The 23,062-nt window shown below is 42.5% G+C and overlaps 1 protein-coding gene across 3 annotated transcripts in view; it reads left to right on the top strand.

Moving 5' to 3' along the window:
• The window catches only part of NCALD (neurocalcin delta), a 54,512-nt gene extending 35,044 nt beyond the window's left edge, over positions 1–19,468 (top strand). For 2 of the 3 annotated variants that reach the window (XM_067292308.1, XM_013941960.2), the window contains exons 2-4: positions 8,544–8,937; positions 16,601–16,706; positions 18,284–19,468. In XM_067292308.1, the coding sequence (XP_067148409.1) occupies positions 8,560–8,937; positions 16,601–16,706; positions 18,284–18,381 (582 nt within the window). In that variant the 5' untranslated portion in view covers positions 8,544–8,559 and the 3' untranslated portion in view covers positions 18,382–19,468. Of the gene's footprint in view, positions 1–2,882; positions 2,919–8,543; positions 8,938–16,600; positions 16,707–18,283 lie in introns of those variants that run through there. The other variant, XM_013941961.2, reaches the window with a different exon arrangement.
• The last annotated feature ends 3,594 nt before the right edge of the window (positions 19,469–23,062 follow it).

Here is a 23,062-nt window from a genome sequence, read left to right as displayed (position 1 = left end):
GGTGGCTGTGCTCTCAAACCAGTAGGAAGTAGCTGATTACCAGTAGTTTACGAACAGACTTGGACCATGTCCCCGCACTCATTTGTAAGGCAAAATCTAATGAGGGGAGATGGAACAAACAGAGTCTGTTCTACGAGCAAATACAGAGACATTTCCCTTCAATGCATGGATATACACCAAGTTTCAATTAGGAGTAGTTTTACAGACAAGCTCTATGTCCTAAATTCAGGGCTTTACACTGGAAGAGTGACAGACCGTGAACGAGAGTGGAGTTACTGCACAATGCGCCATTCTATGCAAATCTGCATAACGTGGTCTTTGCATCCACCTCTTAATGCTATAAATATTCATGCCTAGTCATATGTTCCTGTACCACACACTCAGCCCTACAGGAAACGCTGTGGAAGCAGAGACCTTGTGCGGCAGCCCCGCTGGCTCTGAAGCTGGTGCAGAGGTGCGGGAGGCAGGAGAGGAGGCATCTTGATGCTCCAACCCCTAGCACCACAAGCTTGTCAAAATGATCCCAGCCAAAAGCGTGAGTGTTGCTGAGAATGATGTGATTAAACACTAGGCTGTTGTCCAGTGAACCCAGTGATGCTGAAGATCCTGATGGTAATAAATCAGCATTTATTGACGAGACACTGCCTTTTTGCTTCCTTCCCTCTCCTTTCCTCCGCCCCCACTCACTGCCAAAGTGTACAAAGGAATTATGACAAAGAGAGACTGGAGACAACGTGGACCAGCTGTAACATTTCTCTGCCAGGGTAGATCTAAAGGGACGAGAGCCTACGCTTTTGATGTTTAATGTCTGTAAGCGTCTCCAAGTTTGAAGCACATGAATGCTGTGCAGCTGCTCCTGCTTGGACTGCCCACCTCGCTTAAAGGACAGTGCTATAAGGGTTTTATTTTTGATTCTTGTCTTTAGCTTCTCGTGGCGGCTGTAGTAGGAGAGCACAAAACCTAATATTGTCCAAATAGCAAAGAGGGGCACTTTCTGCAGGGGAAGGATTAAGGTGTTGTAAGACATTTGGAGGAGCAGGAAGGTAACATGAAACAAAAAGTAACTTGCAGCAGCAAAAACATTAGGATCCTGGAATCAGACCCAAGAGCCTAGTCTAAAATCAGTGAAATTTACTGTGACTGAACCAGCTTTATAAAGCTGAGTAACACACAGGATATGAAGTAGCCAATGGCAGTTTGGTCGTGTATGTGCGCAGTGTGTCTTCTGTTAATAAATAAATTTCTTCTGCTTTTTTTCCTCTGTGTTCCTGCCTGATTCTTCCATCCTGTTCTGTATTGCCAGCTATAATTTAAAGAGAAGTTTTGCTCTGTGGTACGTGTTTCAGGCATTTTGTGCTTGTTATATTGCACTGCAAATATATTTTCTGCTATTCCTTGTGAATATTCATAAAATAATGCCAGACTTTTTTAATGAATCTTGCTTGTGAATTTTATCCATTTTTTGCTGTTTGCCAATATAAGCAGATTAATTGAGGATGGCAGGCTGAAAATTTTACTCTGCATTTTTTTTGGTTAAGTCCCTGTATGCTTTTTAATAAGTTTGGTTTTCTTTCAAAAATATGTTCTGAGATGCTGCTTTAAAAAAACTAAACAAAAACCTTTCCTGGCAAGTACCACCATAGTGGTTATTCAAATGAAAGTATGAAAACAAACTAGAAGGTGCCAGAATGAAACAACATGGATGCTTTCAAGGGGCTGTGGGATAGTTTTCCATAGAACTGTGAAGAAAAGCCCCTTGACCAGATGGAGTCTGCTCTTCACTGCAGGAAACTAAAACCAGAGAAGTTATTCTTTCCAGTGCAGTTACTGCTTTACCAAAAGCACTATGTCCCAAGAGTGGGATCCTCCATTGGTATTAAACTGTTCACTTGCACCAGAAAGTAGACAGCACAGCTGAAAGTATCTCTGAGGCTATAAACAGCAGAAAGGCAAAATCAGAGCAATGAGAAAGAAAAGTGCTCTGCCTGACTTGCTTATCAGGAGCTCAGTGAATGTTTACACAGCTTTCCTGATGCTGCAGCGCTGCAGAGATCACTGAACACAGGTTCTTACCTTGCTAAGCTGAGTTTCACTGGAGAGTTACAAGATGACAAGCAGTGCATTGCCCTCATACTGGTGCATTTACTGTAGGACTTGCTTTCATTACCAGGCCATGGCAACATCAGTGTTCCAGGGAAACAGTATACACAGATGGGAAGAAAATGTGTCATTTTAGCTAGCTGCTGCTTTGAACCATCTCATTACATAGCTTGTAGAGCAGTTAGGAGTATTAAAGCCTGAAGGAATAATTGACCTTATGAGGGAAACTCAGCATCTGTCCCTGAATGTGCTTGCTAAGACCTTGACTTTTGTAAATACACATGCCTTCCCCCATTCTGTAAGGGAACTGACAAAGAGGAACCAGAGAGAGGCATCTGGAAACATGCATACATTTGATCACAAATTGCTGCAGAATTTTCAGAGACTGCCACATGCTCTAAGAGTGAAAGTCTTTGGTATCTAAAGCTTTACCAAGCAATGACAGCAGCTGGCAGACGAAAAGGAAGAGAGTAGCTCCAGCTCTACAAAAAGTGTTGAGAGCAAGGCAAAATTCTGGCCTGGAAACCATGGGAATATGCAACCAACCTCCACTCCATGACTGTAAGACAGTGTCATAGGGCTGGTCCATGAATGTCCGGGTCTAAACTTACCCTTGTGGTAGGGTTTGAGGTCTTCTTCGCACTGGAGTGAAGTCACTGGAGAAAGAGAGCAGGAGTTGGCTGTACTTTTCCAATACAGGCCAGTAGGCAAGATAAAGGGGCTCAGGAGATGCACGAATGCATCTGTCTCTGCCTCAGCAAATACTTGAAAACAAGACTGACCAGAAGGCCAGAAGCCAGAAGAATTGCATCTTCCAGGTGAGACATCTATTTCTTCCCAGGAAAGAGGAAAGGAGACCTGAGAGACGCTATAGTCTCCCACAGACATCTCTCTCACTCCCCTCCCCACATATTCTGTCTTTATTGCTGGGTAGGGGGATCCCATGCTATAAATCCTTCCTATGAGATGGCTTGAGATCTGGTTGGTCAACCAGAACAGGGCAGCACCCTTTCTTGGAGCTTGTGACACAGACAGAGAGGAATTACACAATGACAGGCAGAGATGTTAGTAGAAGGAGAAGCAGAAAGTGATGGGAGGAGAATTTAGCTGGAAGGAGCCCTATACACTGAATTGTGGAGGCTGGTATGCAGTCACGGGAGATGACTATTGGTGGATAAAAGTGAAAGAAGTTGAGATCTCTGCCATGTCCAGATGTGTAGACAGACCGAGAGATAGATGGTGTAATGAGCCTACTTGTCACATATCCAGATTTTTGTAATAGTCAATAGTTACTCTGGAGGAAAAAGGACAACGGTGATGGTGAGTGGAGAACCATGTAGGCTGCAGAAAGCATTCATATTGTAGACAAGCCATTAGGCATTGCCATTGGGGGTTGACTCATGCCGGAATGCTACTTTCTTGAGACTATTAGGTAGTAGCATTGCATGGAGGCAGTGTTGTTTCAGAAGTGATGTTGTCTCGTTAAACCTTTGGCTCATTCCAGCAGTTGTCAGGAACTTCTTCAGCTGCCTGGCAGAGACCAAAATCCCACGATTGCTATTCTCAGGGAAATTCTCAAATTATGTGTTAGAAATGTTAAAGACAGCATTGCCCCATAAGTGGATTTTTCTTGGAAACAGATCAGACTGTGTGTATAAAAGAAACCAAGAAATGACAGTTTCTGAAGACAAATGAAAATGAAACAGAGATGGTTCATCGTCATTTTCTGTAAGATTACACAGACATACTACTAGTCAAGTGAGCTGGTCCTGGTCTCAACCAGGCTCTTGTCTCTTGGCTATGCCAGAGAAGTGTCCTGCTTGCTTTAGTACTATGCTGCTGAAGTGTTCTCCTTCCATGACCCAGAACTGCCTTTGCGTGAATCCTGTGCATTTAGGATTTTATAAACTGTCTGTGTAAAAGGCTACCTGCATTGTCTAGTATATATCTCTGCCACTGAAAGATGGTTGCCCAAAGCTTTTTTGTTGTTGTTTTGTGCTTCCTAATTTTAAATTGTATAACAGAACTGGAATCATATAATGGAGTTCTCATTGTTTCTTTCTGAAAAGTTGTCTGCCTTCATTTTTACACAGATGGTCTTTGTAGCCAAGCCTATGGTGTGATTTGCCTTGTTATCCCCACAGCAAACATCTCCAGCAGGACATCTCTCCAGGCTGGTTCTTTACACCTTTCAGGGGCTTTGTACTTTGTTAGCTGCAAAGTACCCAATATTCTAAATTCTCCCTTCTTAGAGCAATACTCCCCCAGAGAAGTGCCCCTTTCTCATTATACTTTTTCTCAGCTGTGGCCTTTCCTGCAACTTAAAGCCTAAATCAAAATTAAGATATCTTGCTGTCTTTGGCAGGCTGGGCTCAACCAAAAAAAAGGGATGGGATGTCTTTATATGATGGCTGTCAAGATAAAAGAGCCACAGTTCTTGCAGGCAATAGAAGATACAAAACTGTTAGCACATTCCACGTCACAGCCATTGTTAGAACTCTTTCTAATACTTGCTTACGTTAGCTACTCCCCAAACAAAAAAAGCAAAAAAAAGGGGGGGGGGGATTTTTTAAAGAAATATGTTCAGATGGTTCCATTGCATTAACGTGGTGGTGAATTAGCTTCAGTTCAATGGCACGCTCTCGGCTGCTGCAGTCTCCGGAAGGCAGGTTCCCAGCTCCTGCGGGGCTGCTGATTGAGCAAGGCAATATGTTTGCCTTACCTTGAGGTTTCAGATCTAGGTAACAACTGTAAGTGAACAGCAGCAAACTGCTGGCAAGAGACACATGATAGGATAAGGGTTCATTGCCATTCTGTCCAGTCAGTTCTCTCTGTTTAAGTAGAAGGCTATAAAAAGCATTAAGGTTTGTCTGCACACCATATACTGCACTGAAAGTCAGTTGGTGTAGTGTCAGTCATTTGATTTATTTATTCTCCTAGATGCTGAACTGTCACAGCCTGTTGTCTGTCAAAAAGCTCTGTCTTCAGTCTCAACTTAAAAATTCCACTTCTAGACCTGATTAGAGCTAGCTCTAAATATTTACTTTATGGAGCAGCTCCTGTGACATTTACTATAATAATCATCACACACAGTTTCTTTCCATAGCAACCGCATAGTAGTGATAGCTTCCTTTTTGATCTTATGTAGCTGTTGGTTGAAATTATATCAATCCTTCAAGCCATAAATGTATCACCAATACATTTTTAACACATAATATTATCTTCAGAATCAAGACCTTAATATTTTTGTTAAGTATGTCGTGTATTCCCATTTAGGAGGTCATTCATGTATGTTATGTCTAGCACCACTGCATCAGAAGAAGAAATGCAATTAAACATAATCATTAAACACTTAATTTCTCTTTGTTTTGCACACCTCCAATATTTACTTCTGGGTACAGTCAAAATTTTACTTTGCCACTGTAATTGTTATCCGTTTATTACTTGCATGGCTGTATTACTAACATTTAATGATTTGTAAGAATTTTGAAGGATCTACAGAGGCAACATACCATGGAAAAATGCGTAAAATCACATCCAATTTTGTTTTATTCTATGTATTTATTGTTGTCATTGTTAGCTGGAAGTTCCTTAGCCCACTGTACTCTCTCTATAATCTAATCTATCCTGAAGAGGCAGGCAGCAGTGATTATAAGGATCTCCAAGTGTCTTCAAGGATTTTCTGTACTTGGACTGCAAAAGCATTTTGATCTGTTGTTGATAGAGCAGGCACAATAAATCCCATTGTTATGGTTCCTAGAGCACAACCTATTAATAAGGAACAATTCTGAAGGCAAAGAATATGATCCAAATTTATCACAATTGGACTTGGAAATAATTCTACGGATTTTAACTATGTTGTCTGACATCACAGTGACTGAATTTCAACCCGTTATTGCAAGTCATATATAGTTAGTTCTCCCATTATGCCTGGAGAACATAGTTTTTTTCTGATCGTGATACTTTGCACTTAACAGTAGACTGCAGTGTGTTCTGCTACGCTATGTTTTTTATCATTCGGTAAAAATATGTTGCACCTGCAGGCTTGTGCAGCTATAAATACATCTTTTTTTTTGGAGTGAAACACATTTATATTAGCTATCTCTTGAAGGCCACTGCCTAAATGTTGCCTCACTATCTTATTTTTCAAAAGATTCTGGGTTGGAATGTGCAAGCTGAGTTTTGCATTTTCAAATGTTTGAGATATTAAAAAACAGCAAGAGATTATATTGCTAATGCCAGCTCACTCCTACTGCAGCTGGCTTGCACATTATTCAGGCATCTTCCCTTTCTACTGCAATGGTCTGAAAAGCGTGCAGCCCTTGGGGCCATGTAATAGTTGCGGACTGTGGGTGTGGATAGCTACTAACTACTGTGGGATTTTGCTGGTTTGTTCTTTATTAAACTGGTGCTCCATTAAATTAAGCCTCACCACTTCTCCTGTCCAGTTGCTCTTCCATCCTCCTGGCAGACCCAGCTTGTGTCCTTTTGCCTTACATCAACCCATCTGACTGCTCTAATGTAATCTGTTCAATCAGCTAATTCCCGGGTTGTTTATTATAGACCCCATCCAACACCCACTGAAGGTAATGCAACCCTCGGCTGCCCTTAGCAGCTGTCAGATTGGGCCTATAAAACAGCGGCTTCTTTGCCACTTTCAGAGTATGAAGAGCTTGCAGTCTTCAAAAATTGTAAGATATGTTTTGATCAGGATGCAGGGAGGAGAGGCAATAGAAATATTTACCTTTGAGGTGGCATTTTCCATCTTGCAAGTGTTTTGGAGACACTTTGGGAAGAAAAGGCATTATTTGGATTAAACTAATCATCTAGGCCCCTGAAATGGGGAGGATGGAGAGGCTCCCAGCAGGCAGTACTTCTCACCCCTTTAGACTCCTCTCTTGAGTAGGGGAGCCTATTCTCCATCAGCCTTAGATGCAATAAGCTTAGACTAAACTTCTAGACAGTCATCTGTGGATCCTATGGAGACTTAGAGGCATCTAAGATAGATACTACCCTTTTGCCTTTGAGAAAAAAAAAATTTTGGTGGCTCTGATACAAAAACACAGGAGATTAAGGAGATGATCCTCAAGCTGCCTTGGGAGTTCAAATTCACTTTGGGGAGAAGTGGAATGCACCATAAGAGACAATTAGCATCAGTCAGGGGAGCCTCAATTTGTTCTTTCTGGTGCCAAATAGAAGAGGCAGTAATTAGCTACAAATGATTTTCGCTAGTTGTTGCTGCCATTTAATGATACCATTTTATTCTTCATTATTTAAAAATATTATCTTGATCTGGAAAGGATATCTTATTGAATGTTCATTAGCCACTCCAGACATCATTGTTCATAAATTCATCTCTATGGCACAGAGACTCCATTAATGGCCTCCCATAATTCAGGGACAATGTTAAATTTCCAGTAAAACTAATGATGTTGTTCTTCAGAGCCAATATGCTCAGGCTTCAAAACTTAAAACCCAAAGGGCATCAATCCTTAGTAAATATGCTGAAAAAACGTGATATGTAGCAACGTGCCTTAAATAAAATATAATTAAGGTGATTTAACTGAAACACTGGCGATAAAAGTGGTATCCAGGAATATTTCTTGGTGGTTAATTTAAGGGAAATGAATTTCCAGTCGTATGCGTACTTTTTTCCTTTTCTTTTTTTTTTTTTTTTTTTTGGTAAGAAATTTTTTCAAAGAACCTTGGCCACCCAGCTTACTATTACTTAGAAGCTCCCACTTCTGGCTACAGGAAGAATTAAAAAACACATTTGTAGTTTATGGAGGGAAAAAAAATACCACTGCAACTTTTCAGACTTTATCCGAACTTGAAGTAAAATGGGAATTGCTCCATGCTGAACAAGGGAGGCATCTTAGGAGTTGTTCTGTTGCTCTGACTTTGGCTACAGAGATGTATCTAGAAGTGCTTCAGAGTTCCTGATTTCAGTGTGCACTACAGATGCATATTGATCCTATTTTGGAGCAAAACCAAGGTAAAAACAATCCTTTGTAGCACCCTGGTTTCCGCCAGAGGTACAAAAATATGCAGCTCATCCAAGCCAGGTCCCTGAGACAACTGGATGACTAGGATGTAGGCTGTGTTGTAACACACAGCTACCAGTCAGCCTACACCCTGTAACGTTCTTTGCTTACATTGCGATTTAAAAGGTAAAGCAGGAATGGCAATAAATTCAATGTAATTACTGTTCTCAAGACTGTAAAAAGACAATGTAATCAACATGTGGATTGGGCTTGTTAGTTTTTTCGGAGTATACATGTAGTAGTGGACACTGCCCAAACTTTAAATTAATTCCCTGGAATCAACTGTCATTAGAAAACTCAGAATCCAGCACACTGCTCTGCTAAAGCCTCCAAGCTAATAATTATTATTAATAATAAAAAATAATAGTAATAATTTATGTATTTATTTTTCCTCTGCAGATAACATTTTGACACCATGGGAAAACAAAACAGCAAACTACGCCCTGAAGTCATGCAAGATTTGCTAGAAAGTACAGACTTTACAGAACATGAGATCCAGGAATGGTACAAAGGCTTTTTGAGAGACTGTCCAAGTGGACATTTATCTATGGAGGAGTTTAAAAAAATATATGGAAACTTTTTCCCTTATGGAGACGCTTCTAAATTTGCGGAACACGTATTCCGCACTTTTGACGCTAATGGAGATGGAACAATAGACTTCAGAGAATTCATCATAGCCTTGAGCGTAACATCAAGAGGTAAACTGGAGCAAAAGCTGAAGTGGGCTTTCAGCATGTATGACCTTGACGGGAATGGCTACATCAGTAAGTCAGAGATGCTGGAAATTGTGCAGGTATGTTCTGCTCAGAGGCACCCTTACACCGCTCTCATTTCAAACAAATTGTGAAGCAATGTTGCAAAGAGACTGAATGAAAAGCTCTGGCAGCATTTGAGGGCTTATGCTCTCGGATCTCAGTAATGTAAAATGTTATTTCATTTGGCAAAGATCTTATCACAATCCAAACTCAAGCATTTGATATGCACTGCAAGTTTTCCTGAGCATCACATTTGCATGGCAACTCCTTTGGGAGTTCTTCAGCACAACAACTAACCTGCTGATAAATGTGATTTTGTCCTCTGGGAAGACCTGGCTTTCCAGTTAATTACAATTGGCCTGAGTAGGTATCTCAGATTAACCAACTCAGGTAGTGTGCTTCTAAGCAAGGCAGGCTCCCTCTACAATAGAAAACAAATCTACTTTGAAATTATGTTGTTATGAAGAACCAGTGAGCAAAACCAGTGATCACATATTTTAAAAGATGTCTGTCTGTCTAATTCAAGCAAGATCTTCACGCTTAATGTCATATTAGCTATCTTCGTATTAGGTTGCCACTACAGATAAACCTTAACTGGGTATATCATGATTCCATACACAGCTACCCTGGATGCATTTTCTTGTGTTGCTAATAGGAGTTCCACCTCATTTTGTCTTTCTCTAACATGTCTTTACCTTTAAGGCGCATCACTCTACTGAAAGCTTTAAAGCATTTTTGGTTCTGTAGTATATTTACACAGCTTGAATCTGTGCAATGCAGCACTGTTAAAGCCAGTTATCAGGATCCTTTATTTCACTGGAAATTTTGAAGTGCTAAATATGTACTGTATTATTCAGGTTTATATTTGTGCTAGAAATCAAGTGAAAGAAATGCCCACAGATTACAATCTGTGATGGCAAACTGCATGTTTAGAATCATTCTAATGCATTGTCTTTCTTGTCTTTCTTGTCTTTCTACTGGGGCTCTTTCAATGTCCTCCAGACAGTAGCAAACATTAGCACTCTCACAGTTTCAGTAAGACCAGAGACAAGGCTCAGCTGCAAATGTAGGGGGAGGGTTTTCCAATTATTCTTTTTTGTGTTCTTGTATCTGAGTTAAAAAGCAGACTCAGACATCTCCCTGTCTCAGTGTCATTGCAAACTCCATGGAATATTTGAATTAGAAGATGCTGTACTCCTCACAAATCTTTCACTCTTCTCAGTAAGGTAACCAGGCTGTCAGTTATTGCTTTTTTCCAACTGTATTGCTCTTCATGAAAAAATAAAGAGAATCCCAAAAGACCTGTCAGAGCACAAAGCAAACACAAGGGAGGCCAACCCAAGCAAGTGTCTCGTCAGCATGAGGAGAGGCCCCGAAGACCGCAGAACCCCTTACTGTTGTCAGTTAGTCAGGGAAGGCCTAAGTGCTGAACAGCAGTATAAACTCCTGAGATCAAAGGACTTGCAGACATGGAGAACAAGGCCACAACTGTGTTCATGTCAAATCTAATTAAAATATTGATGGCTGGATTCTCTGTAGCGATCCAAGCAAGGAAACATGGCTGTTTTTTTCAGTTACCACAGATTTGCTCACCAGCTTGTTTAGATGCTGACATGTTCTGCCTCCTATTCATTGTCCTGTCGGTATCAACTCTAGCATCATTCTTTGCAGTCATGATGTCATCATGAAATGAAGGTGCAGCTTAGGGATCAGTGTAGGGTTATATTTTGTTAATTTGGGACACTTGATGGAAGCGATCTTTTTGTTTAATGTTTCTGAAATTGCATTCTTTGCAGCCAAAAGGGGAAAAATCAAATGGATGTGTGAGTGTCACATGGGGCTGTGTGAGTTACTACATGCATGCAAGCTGACTGACATGTTCTTCCATTTGTGTGCATTACTTGATGTGAGTTTTCAAATGCTTTTTTCACAAGGCTCACTCAGTATATGGGCAAAATTACAAAACATAAGATAGCAATGAGTCCAAGAACTCACTGGGGTCAGAGAAACTCAGGATCAGAGGAGCCTGACCAGTGTCAGACCTGAACAGCCCTTGAGCCCTTTCTCAAACTGTTACAGACAGCTACCTCTCTCCTCTCCTTCCACAGTGGCTGCATACATAGTTTTCAGCCTGGCGCTCCAGCCCACTTGTCCTTTCTGCTCCCTCGCTGCACAGCTGCAGCACCTGAGAGACTCTCACTTGCTCTGTGGCTACATTCATGTTGCATGGCAGGCACATGTTGCTCTCTATCCCTCTTTTCTAGCACTGCATTTCTTGTGAGGAGGTTTAGCTCTCACCTCCTTTCAGAATGCAGACTCTGAGAGAGTTCTCTCTAAGAGATCCATGCAGAATGAAACTCTATTGACGTATGCTTTCTCTCATTTACTCTCACCCAAAATTTTGAAGGACCATATAAAAATTGCTTATGGATACAAACAGGTTCACACGCCTGAACAGCAGTCACTTCTGTATCATAGACCATCAGTCCATACAGAAGAGCTGCCCTTTGTGTGATAGAGTTTCTCATGAGGCAGTTTGCTTGTAGATCTCAGCCTGTTCTTTTCTTCCAGTTTTTAATGCTCATACTGAGCCTCCTGTATTGCACTTCCCATCCATAGCTCCTCCCAGTGGGGTAAGATTTGCTGCAGAGCGTCTGGAAGCATGTTTGGTTGATAATGTGAAACTAAAGTAAATGAGCATATTTTCTTGCTTTATTTAGCTGTTCCCTTGATGTATAGTGATTAGATTTATTTAAAAAACAGCTTTTCACTTACCAATGTTTATTTTTGAATAGGGAAGGACAGGACTCTGCTTCAAATGTGTTCCAGGGGCCCTCAGCTGTCACAGTCTTTTTGATAGTGAAAAATAGAACTCTGTTATATCTCTGATATAAGTCTCACAGGAACCTATTGCAAGTCCCTTATCTAGCATACATTTGTATATTGATATGGTAGGATTTATTATGTTTTCATCAAGACTTTTGCATGAGACAATACATCAAAATGAATGCTAAAAGAAATACCATCAATTTAAAAGTCATAGCTTCACTGAAAAATGCTGCCCCCATTATTGTTCCATGGTGCCCCTGGGATTACTGTATCTGAAAAAAACATAGAGGCAAGACATGCATTTCTTGTTTTCCAGTCTGCATTTCTTTGTGCTTTGAAAGTCATTTCTCTGTAGTTCTTTTCAGTGTCATGTTGATGGCTACTCACATTTTCTCTCTCATGCTCTGGTCTAATCTAACATTCCTGCTGGCAATGAAGGCTTTGCTCTCTTGCTCAACATCACAAGGTGTTTGCTGGAAACAGGGGTAGCAGCAACACTGAAACCACAGAGCTATTGGGTTAAGATGAGGGAGAGAGGGTCCTAGCAATAGCATGAAATCAGGGCTTAAGGCTTTGTAGACAGCATCAGAAGCTGTTTGCAGACTGTTCTGGGACATCATCACTCCCTCCCACTGCCAGGCAAATGACTGATTTAGCCCCAATACCAGCTAACGGACACTGGTCCAGGATCCTCTTTCACAGTAGAGTTTCAGGCTGCTGGATTGATAAGCACCGTGTATAGCAGTGCTCCTGTCTGTCCGAGAACGCCTGTGCAGCCCACCATCTGGGCACACACCATGCATGACAATCCGGTGGGACCCTTCCTCAGTCACCCAAGGATATTTCAGGGTTCTTCTGCCACAGGAGCCTTTGTAACCACCAGCTGCCAGGGAGATGAGCATGAATGGTCAATAGCAGCTTTTTGAAGCCCAATTTCTCTGCAAAACAATGGATTAGAGGGCAAAGCACCTGCATTCCTTTAAGCTCTGTTTACCATAGTACTGTTTACTGCATACTCGTAGCCTGTAACGCACTCATCATCCAAAGGGCCTGCACATGACCTTCCCCTAGACAAGTCTCCCCAAAGCTCTTCTTAGAGAAATACATGAACCATCCACATGTATGGAGCTGGCAGCACAGTCTGGAGCACCACATAACGTGAAGGGTGTTAGTGATGGACTCACTGTTGCCCCTCACAGAAGCTAACGAAAGAAAGTCCATGGGATAGTGTTATACCTACCCTCCTGACAGACCTTGCCACAGATCTTCTCAGATTGTTCTTCTCTAGAAATGCTTTCCATGTCTCTCATCTGTTTATCCACAATCTAAATAGCCCAGGCAACTCAAAAATAGCTGAAAACTAGGAAAAGATTTGTGTTTGTTCCCCTTGCTGAAATGGGACATATTTGACAAGATTTTCTTAAAATAAGAGTTAAAGTAAGAGATGGAACCTAGTGCTAAGGGTACATTTTATTATAGTGTGGAATCATAAGGCACCTTAAGAATATTGAGCCAAGAGATGAGACTAGCACTTTAAGTTTATATACAAACACAGCATACCCAATTGTTTCACTGGGCTAACATTTTAAGTCAGGAAGAAACAGAAGCTGATATGGCTCTCAGTAAGGACAGTATCAAAATCCCCATGAGATGGAGAAGAGAGCAATTTTTTCAGGCCAGTTATTCTCTTCATGAGACCATTTTAGCTGTCAAAATTCTTCCATTTTATTTCAGCAGAGTAAAAAGGATTGCCTCAAAATTTGTGCTGTCATCATTGTCATCGCCATAAGTAGCTCTTTGATAATTTGCCAAGTATAGCAAGAAAGTGCAGTCTACACAAAGGTTTCTGGACCAAGTTCAGCAATAGCAGACAGAATGGCATAAATTCCACACTGGACAGCAGCTGGGAGCAAAACAGGTGTGAATGGGTGCAAAGGGGTGACATTTGCACTAAATCATCCATTGCCATTCATGCAAATATAGGTGGAAAAACAAAGGGGAGAGCTCAGCAGGGAATTAGCCAGTTGATGATGAAGCAGGAGTCTATGCTTGCTCCAGTGACACACACAGGGGTCCTAAGGCATAATTTCCTGGTGACACTATGGGCCTCAGGGAGCTGTATCAGGCCCTCCTGATGGATGCCTACCTGAGAAGGCTACCCTGACTCCAGGCGACTCTGCTGATGAGCTGCTCCATACCTTCTCCTGCTTAATGCCACCAATGCCTTTCCACCCAAGGAGTTCTGTGCCATGTGGAGTGGAGAAAGCTCTCCATAGCCCCTGCAGCCTTTCATTCCCAGGTTATATAGGCCACAGTTAACACTTTCAAGCAGTTCCATGTTGTTATTGCATGAAACCTGCTTCCTTTGAAAGCTTTCTCTTTTAAACACACAATAAAGAACTCAGCATAGCTGCACTGAATTAATATGGGGCTAGTCCCAAGTCTCTTAATCAGCCTTAGCTGGCTTTTACTTTGGGAAAGCTTCCCACTGAACTTCTGAGTAACACCATAAGAATTTGTCCAGAGTAACCATTTTCAGTATGAAAAGAACGTTTACTATGTTATTCCCATCTGGCTTTCCTAGAATATCTCATCTGTTATTCCCTTCACACGCCTCTGTGAAAAGGACCCTTTAGGATGAAGTCATGTTGAAACAATTTTTTTTTGTCCTAAAAATCTGCATATTCTTACTATGGTTATTTTGATCAGAGCAAACACGACTGCACTCCCAGTCCATGGCATTCCTCCCACACTTTCAATACAGATTTTCTGCTTTGCCATCCTCTCACCCAGAGTGAGGCAATGACCCCCTCCACCCTTCCTTCTATCCCACACAAAAGCCAGACAGGAGATGCTTAAACACTGGCAGATTTATAAGCCTCATTTCTGCTCTGACCCCTGCAAGTCTTGCCTGCTGACCAGGAAGAGGCAGGTGTAAATTCTGACCGTCCATCCTCTCCTTTTTTTCCTTCCCCCAGCCCCCTCATCACTATGTTCATTTGCTTGTATATTTGTCCCTTCTTCTCTTCTCCTGGCTATTCGATCAATGTTGTGTGGACAGCATCCATATCTGTGTTAAGAGACTGCCCAATTCTGTAACATCCTAATTCTTTTGGGAGTCTTTGGGCACTTGCAACAGTGCAAACCATAATGATGATGATTAAATGGATGCCCATCACTTTTCCATTCAGCCAGAAATTGTTCATATTGAAATGTTCTTCTCTGTTCTTCTATTTATTTGGTTCTATAACCAGCGTTACAGAATTACTGGCAGACCAGGAAATCTGCGGCCACAGCATTACTGACATAACTGAGGGAGCAGATGTTTGACTGCATTGAGCATAAGAAGTGATGAATATTTAATTAAACAGACAAATGCCATTCTCAGGGTGTAATGCTTCAAGTTATTTAAAGGTTAGGAGATCTGAAAGGTGAGCTAGTTCTGCTGACAGAAGAGAAGCCAGTGAGATGGCTAAGGAAGTGGATGCTCACTAGTGCGAGGGTAAAATGTCTGAGTTACCTAACAGCATCCTCCAGCTGGTCAGTCTGTGCTGCCACGCTCCAGGAGCAGTCCCTTTGGGAATCCCCAGGCCAGATGACTAGAACAGGCAAGACAGAGCGCTTTCATGAATGGGAAAGCCAGACAGCGGAGGTGAAGGGAGTGATCTTGGGCCTCGACCAAGGATCAAGTCTCCCAAAGCAAGAGAAGCAAAAGCAGAGAAGAAGTAGCTGAAGTAATGATGTCTGGAGTAAGTTATCAACTGACTGCTGCAGACACTGTGCTGGGGGGAGACATGAATTTGAATATCCACATCTACAGACAAGGACTGGAGGGCAAGCTGGCTACCCAGTGCAGTGCTGGTTAGCTAGAGTCTAATGAGCTGGAATGACAACCAGAAGGAGCTGGTCAGATGAGGGCAATGCTGCCTTGGGCTAATATATCCGCCTCTCAAAATGTCTGAGAGGCTTCGCCAAGGCCACCACACTACAGCGGTTTGACTGCTTCTGTTGTCCCAGCTAATCTGGATGCTCTGCATGGCTCTGTAAAGCTATTTCCTAGGCAAAACACCGGGTTACTTGTTCTGCATGCTCTCATTTGCAGGCAAAATTTGGATAACCAGTTCAGAGACCATTACTCTCTCTTGTTTTAAAATTAACATTACCTCTCTTTTAAGTGTGGCTAATACCATACATGACTAATGGATTTGCCTGTACAAAGAATAGCTATGGGTGGCACCAGCTTTATCAGGGATTAGAACATCTGCTCTCTGTGGAACAAATTGTGAACAGGTTTTTTTAGCTGTGTACACACAAAAATCCTAAAGGAAAAGGCCACCTTATCGTTGGTCAAGTCTTCACTATATGCCACACACTGCAAAATTAGGGAGTGAGTCACTGCCCTCCCAGCAGGCAGAAAGTCAATGGAGGGAAAGCAAACATGAGGTAAGGGGAAGGCAGAGTGAAGATGGAGCCTGTGAAACCAGCTGATAGTGGCTGAAGCATGAAGGACACTGCAGGTGATTGTCTTACCATTCCCCCAAGTAGTGTCAGCTGCGAGGACCTAATATGCTGTAAAAGGGGTAAATTAATCTGAAGACTATTTTAATATGGAAAAATGTAACCTCAGTCCAAACCCAGATTGTGTTCAACGGTGACTAAATAAGGAAACACATTATTTCATAAATAAATATCTCGCTGAAGAGAGCAACTGTATATTAGTGCCACTAGACTCCCATAGGGAGTCTGGAGAGCAGATCCAGGCTGATGTTCCTGAGATATTTTCTACTTATTTCTTTCACCATGAAAAAATCATATCACTCCATTAAGACAATGTATTTTTTACCAGCTCTTTGCTCCTGTCATATCACATAGGCAATCTATAAGATGGTTTCTTCTGTAATGAAGATGCCGGAAGATGAGTCAACACCAGAGAAAAGGACAGAGAAGATCTTCCGCCAGATGGACACCAACCGTGACGGTAGGCTTGCCAGCAGGCGCCGGAGGGAGCATGCCTACCTGGGGGACAAGGAGGCAGGAGGTGCCCTGGCCACTTCGTGTGCCCGTGAGGAGTCCCGCTGAGCCAGACGCAACCTCCCGCGTCCTTCCGAGCAGAGCCGTGGCGGATACGGCTGCTGCAAGCGCAGGAGGCTCGGCCAGGCAGGAGGGCACGGGGAGGGGAAGAGGAGCGGGCCACGGCCGGGGAGCAGCCTCTGCGGCGGCGGGGGCACAGAGGTGCCCCGGGGCCCTGAACCACCTGGGCAGCCCCTGGCGCTGCCCCTCCATCGGGATGCAGTGCCATGACAGCGCGCGGCAACCCCCCAGGGACCGGGAGCCCTGTGGCCCCCTCTAACGCCAGGAGAAGCAACCCCACATCAAGGAGAAAGGTTCTTTTCCTGCACTTGCTGGTCTCATCGCAGCCGTCCCCGAGCACCCAGGTCAAAACCTGCGAGTGTTGTGCAAATAAATAGCAAGTGTCGTTAGCAGGTTAAGAAAGGCGGGTGGGGAGGGGGCTATGGGGACGGGAAGCTGGGAAAGGGCCGCTCCTCAGGAGCGTCCGTCCTTCGTGCCATTTCCTCATTATAAATGTTTACTTCTTCACAGTGCTCACTGAAGCAGCGCTCTTGGGCTTTCAAGCAGTCTTGAAACATTCATCAACTTTGGAGGCTTTAGATTACGCCCACTAATTATACAGCTCACCAAAAGCCTGCATGCAAACCCACGGCCTTATCTCCCGTTTCATATTTCAGGCCGTCACTTTTTTTTTTTTTTTTAAGAAGGAAAATAAGCAGCCACTGCTGCTCTGTGAAAGCAGCCAAATTGAGGTGAAATAATTTGCAGCTGGTGAGGCTGTTTGAAGAGAGGCGCTGCTTGAGGAACATCGCTTAGACACGTGCATCAGGTTTTTTTTTTCCCTAAAATTAATTTTTTTCCTGACAATTAATGAACTTAACATTGGGGAACAGAAATCTTGTAATAAATACCCAACACCTTTCACTGAGGCACAAGGTATGGATGTGCCAGTGTTCTGGATCTTAGGTTTTTAAAAATCCTTTTCAGAGACCACAAGTATCGGCTTTTACCTGGAAAGGTGGTCATTGAACGAAAGCGAACAAAACCACTCTGTACCTCTGCTATACAGCTTGTCTCCTCAGTACTTTACTGCGGTTAGTTTGCGTCCCCGTCAAAACCTCATGAAATTATTGAACGAAGGGAAATGCTGAAGCGGCCATGGCTGCGGGTGGTCTCCGGGGTTGGCGGGGTCCCAGCGCCGGGGTGACCAGCTCCTGCCTCTGCTGTAGCTCGCGCTTGAGCCCTCGCCCTCAGCTCAGCCTTAGCCCCTGGCGGGGGGATTTGGGGATGCTCCCGCCTCGGCAGTTTCTTCAGACACCGCCGGGAAAGCGATTCGGGAGGCACGGGGGAGCGCTGAGGAAAGGCAGGGCTTTGCTTTCCCAGGGATCCTCCTCGCATTCCGCCGATTCCTGCGCACGGCGGGAGGCTCGGCAGGTGCGCGGCGGCGGCGTGGGTGCCCTGAGCGAATGTGTGTTTCTCTTCCAGGAAAGCTCTCCCTGGAAGAGTTCATCCGAGGCGCCAAGAGCGACCCGTCAATCGTCCGCCTCCTGCAGTGCGATCCCAGCAGCGCCGGGCAATTCTGAACCCGTTCTTTGGATGAATTATGTATCTGCTTTTTTTTTTTCCTTGCCAAACAACATTCACGGTAGTGTTGCCTCTGTACGGCCAATTATGCCTTCTTTTGTGGCATCTTATAGCTTCTTTTGTTGTGGATTAATTATAAGAATGCTGAATTGCTCTTAACGGTTTGTCCAGAGCACGGGCAGTACTGTTTTAAACAGATATTGTGGTGTTATCATTGTTTTAAAGATTTTATTTTGTTTTTGTTTTAATGTGTCTGTTTTGGAAAGTATGCAATGAGAAGGAAAAGAAAAAAAAAAAACAACAAAACCGTTGGCAGCAAAACATATTGACAGATTTTAGATTGCTGCTTTAGTAGCTGAATAGTCACCCACAGGACCTGAAAGTGTAGTAGAGACTGAAGCAAAAGGGTTACGGCAGGGGTAGAGTTCATCCAGACCTCTGTTTCCTACCCAGGAGGCACCAGTTAAGCTCAAAGACAGTATCACGAAGAAGTACGCACGTGCAAAGTTGGTGAGGACTATATTGCCCGCACCCCTGCACCTATGCCTCGTTGTTTCAATGCTGTGAACATTTTCAAGGTTGTGAAGGAGAAGGAAAAAACAAAGATCAATGGTCTTACTAGGTTTACAATGGTTGATTTCACGTGGCTTTATCTGAAAATTCAGCAATTCGCAATCCTGATTCCAAAATCCACAACAGACAATACCTCTTGCCATTTGGGGTCAGCAAAGGCAGACACAGATATTGCAAACTGGGTCTTGACAATGAATTTAAGGGAGATACATGTTGAATGTGAATTTTTCAGGTTAGTAATAAAGCAGTTTCTACTAAGGAGAGTGGGCATTCAACTGAATAGATAATGCAACACCTGCAAGCAGCTAAACCTGAGGCAAATCTGCTGTTCTGAATGCTCTTGTGTAGTATAAAGTTTTGGGGGTGTTTTGTCTCTCTCCATGTAGTTAATGCAGTTTCTGGGCCTGCTCTTGGAGGAAGGCTATCATCAAAACTTGTTTTAACCATAAAATTGTAGCATTTATATTTCATTTATTTTAGTAAAGTTCAAAAATCTGTACTGAAACAAGGAAATGGTACTCTTTATGGTATATTTATATATATATAAAAATTAAAACAAACAAAAAGATCAGCTCTGAGAGAAATGTTGAATGTTTATCTTTTCACCTAGATGCAGGAGTTCTGAAATTTGCTGCTGCAAAATTTTATCCTTTGGTCAGAGTTGCTGTGTTCAAAGCTAGTATGCATGTGTGGGATTGCTTAGTGGCTTTACAAGCACTGCTGCAACAGAAAAGCTTTAGCGACAGGAGGCATTATGCTGACTAAATTGGAGTTAGTCTGTCGTTAGCTAAAGTCTGCTCTGTGGTCCTGTTGGTGAGTTATCCATGTAGGCAGTGCACAGTGTTGGGAACTGGTGAGCTTGTTAGAGTAACCCCTGTCTGAGCAGCAAGGTTGGCACTGTGTCAAGTGACCTTGTAGATGCTAATCCCCAAGTAGCCTTAATTTAAAATAAACTAAGTAAAATAAGTCTGCTTTGCAGATGAGGATTAGCTAAGCACTAATTAGAACTCATGGAAAAGTAGCTGAGTTATGAATAATTTTTTGTTGAACGCGAGCTAGCATGCACAATAATAAGAGATAAAATATCCTGGACTTAATTTTTCAATACCATTTGCTTTGCCAGGTCTAATATGAAAAGCATAGTAAATCTTTGATTTACTTTTAATTTAGATCAAATTCCTAATTAGTTGTACTAAAATTATTATCGGTGGCTAAGCACACTTGATAAATACTTTTAGACACACACCTTTGTCTCAAACAATCACAGAGAACCAACTGATGACATATTTCTGCAAAATTCATTAAAATTCTGGGCAGAGGTGTGTGTGGGTATATGTGAAAGTGAGAAGGTAAAAGAGGCCCAAACACAGACGCACAGATGCAAACAGATTACAACACTTAGTGCTGGTAGCTGTTACAAACATCACTGGCTAATTTTGCGTCAATTCTTCTAGTTGATGGAGATGTTTCTTATTTATTTCTTCCTAATCTTCATTAGACATCCTGTGCGCAAATCTATTCCTTCAAAGAAAAGCATGTGCCTACCTTTCTCAAGATAATTTTCAGTTTTACCTGGAGAGGTTCTGTGTCCATCCCCTCATGCATATTCAAAGACATGTTCTCTCTTTAGCGCTTCGAGTGTTGTTTTTCAGTAGGACGAACCTGGCTAGATTGCTGTGAATTGCTCCATGAAGGTCAGTGGACATACATTGATTAATATCACTTCGTCAGATATAAGCAATCAGTCCTGCTGCACCAGCCACTTCCTGGGATGCTCTATCACCACCACTACACAGGGAGAATTAAGTGATGTGTTAGAGGAATCCTCAAGTCTACTAAAAAACACTGAAATTCTAATCTCTGGGTTCAGTGCAGGCCTCCAGATCAAAAGCAGCCTGGTAAAAGTTGACATTTACTGAAGATGAATTTGGATACCTTCTACAGTTCCATCTTTTTTTTTTTTAATATTGTGGAAGCAGCTGCATTTATCTGAAACTATTAAAATGTTGCCTTTTATTTAAGCAACTGCATTCCATCTCCTTTTAGTTTTATAAGATATTTCTGGCCCAGAACCTAATCTTCCAGTTTGTTTTAGCTCAGTAGTTTTGGGCTTTTTGGGCCAGGCTTGCCTCATGTGTTAATACTTTACAACGCGTGTTTGAAAACACAACCTGCAATATGACCCCAGGCCAGTGGAGATGTAATTCTTTCCACAGTTCACAAAATCTGGAAGAATAAGAATTAGCCTACAGCTGCAGAGGACGTAACTGCAGATAAGAATATTGTATAAACATTTACAGAGTGAGCTAAGGTTATTCTTTACCTGACTACCACTGATGATTGGTATTGTTTTAAATTATTAACTGTCCCTTTCTATCTCTTCAAAAATGGACTTTGCACGTACTTTGAAAGTGACCCATAACTGAATTTGTTATATGAACATCTGCAGATCTTGGATCAGCAAAACAGCAGTGGCATGCAGTGTGTTGGATTAGAATTTACTGTTTTGCTACTGTTATCATTTACAGTCATAATAGCCTTCATAAATCTCTTGAAAACAGAATGACTTATCCTGTATAAAATAACACGGCAAGTTAAACATTTTTAAGAGATCTATTAGAAATATTCCCGTACCTGAAAGACGGCAGGGAGTACATGCTGTTTCCCATCACCTCTCAGTGCTGCAGATATGTTCTCCAGTAATACTTGCATGTGCAAGAGGTAGCCTTGACTCATGTGTTATCCGAATAAAAGAATGAGTATGTCCAGCATACAGACTTAATTGGTAGAAACGACAGCCCCATTTACCCAGCATTCCCAGTCAGCTTACCAGGCTGATCTAGATTCTGGGCCAAAAGATGTGAAGTGAGGACTATGGCTTATGCTATCTGCAGCAGCCTGTCTTGGTTTTACTGTGCTCTGGGACTGGAAATGGGGAAACACAACCTTTGTAAAACTAGCGTGTATGTGCTTTTGTGAGCACTTAGGGTTTGAGAGGGACTGAAAAAAGATCGATATCTTAACATTATTTGAAACACTGTGTGTTCACAGCAGTGAATGTTCCTGAGGTAAATGGAGTTGTGCTGTTCCTCTTACTATACTTAGGCATTTTTAGGATTTTTACCTTACTGTTGAGGGAGTTCATCCTTCATTGTCCTCTGTTACAATGCATGACCTCCATATTTTCTAGGTACTGCTGCTTAAAACAATAAGCTGTAAGAGCATAACTTCTATAGCTGGAAGAGGTCTAAATGCAGAAGTAGTGTGTACTGGCACAAGAAGTGTTCACACAACACCAAGTCACCACAGCTTCATAAATTGCCCCCCCCCCCCATGAGCTGTGCCACAGGAATTTTCTGTATGTGCTCTCTTAACTCATGGCAAGCATAAAGTAACATGGCTTAGCTTAATTTTCTTTCACCATAGACTAGGCTAAGTCGCATTACCTTGCATTCACTGTGGGCTGAAAGCACGTACACGGAGAGATACCACAGCTCAGCTGACTCATGGAAACTTGGTGAACTGTGGTAACTCGATCTTGAGTCCTAATCCGCAAACTAAGCTGAGATGGGAACTTCACCGTGGCTGTAGGTCTCTGTGTACATGTGAACCGGGGAACCCTTTGACAGCGGCAGGCTCGCTGGGAGCGCGTGGTTGTGGGGAGGGAAACCTTTACATCAGAACTAATGCCCTAAGCTGTGAGCAGTTTCCCCTTTTTTAAAAAGCCGTCTGGTTTTTAATAGCACTGATGAAGATGTAACATCACAGCAATGTAGCACGGTCAGGATGAAGGAGGCATCCTTGACGGTCCTAAGAGTTTCCTTTTGAAGCCTGGTGTACTAACACCAACTGAACAATGTGGAAGGGGAGGGTCAGGCCAAGACCTCTCCCAAAATCTCACTACATCAGCACCTCCTGTTGTCTTTCTAATGGTGCTTATTTGGTTTTCTGTGATGAGATGGTCTTTGGACTCAGGAATTAGGTATCAGGTAATTGGTGCAAGACCAGGGGAGCAGAATATTTCACCTGCCATTTGCACAGGTATTTCGATGCATTCTTTACTCTGTATCTTACTGGATATGATTTCATGGAGCAGTCTGAAAGTGG

Source organism: Apteryx mantelli, chromosome 2 (assembly GCF_036417845.1).
Source record: "Apteryx mantelli isolate bAptMan1 chromosome 2, bAptMan1.hap1, whole genome shotgun sequence".
NCBI lineage: Eukaryota > Metazoa > Chordata > Aves > Apterygiformes > Apterygidae > Apteryx > Apteryx mantelli.
The sequence above is the reverse complement of the archived record's forward strand: the minus strand, read 5'-3'. Positions and strand labels throughout refer to the sequence as shown.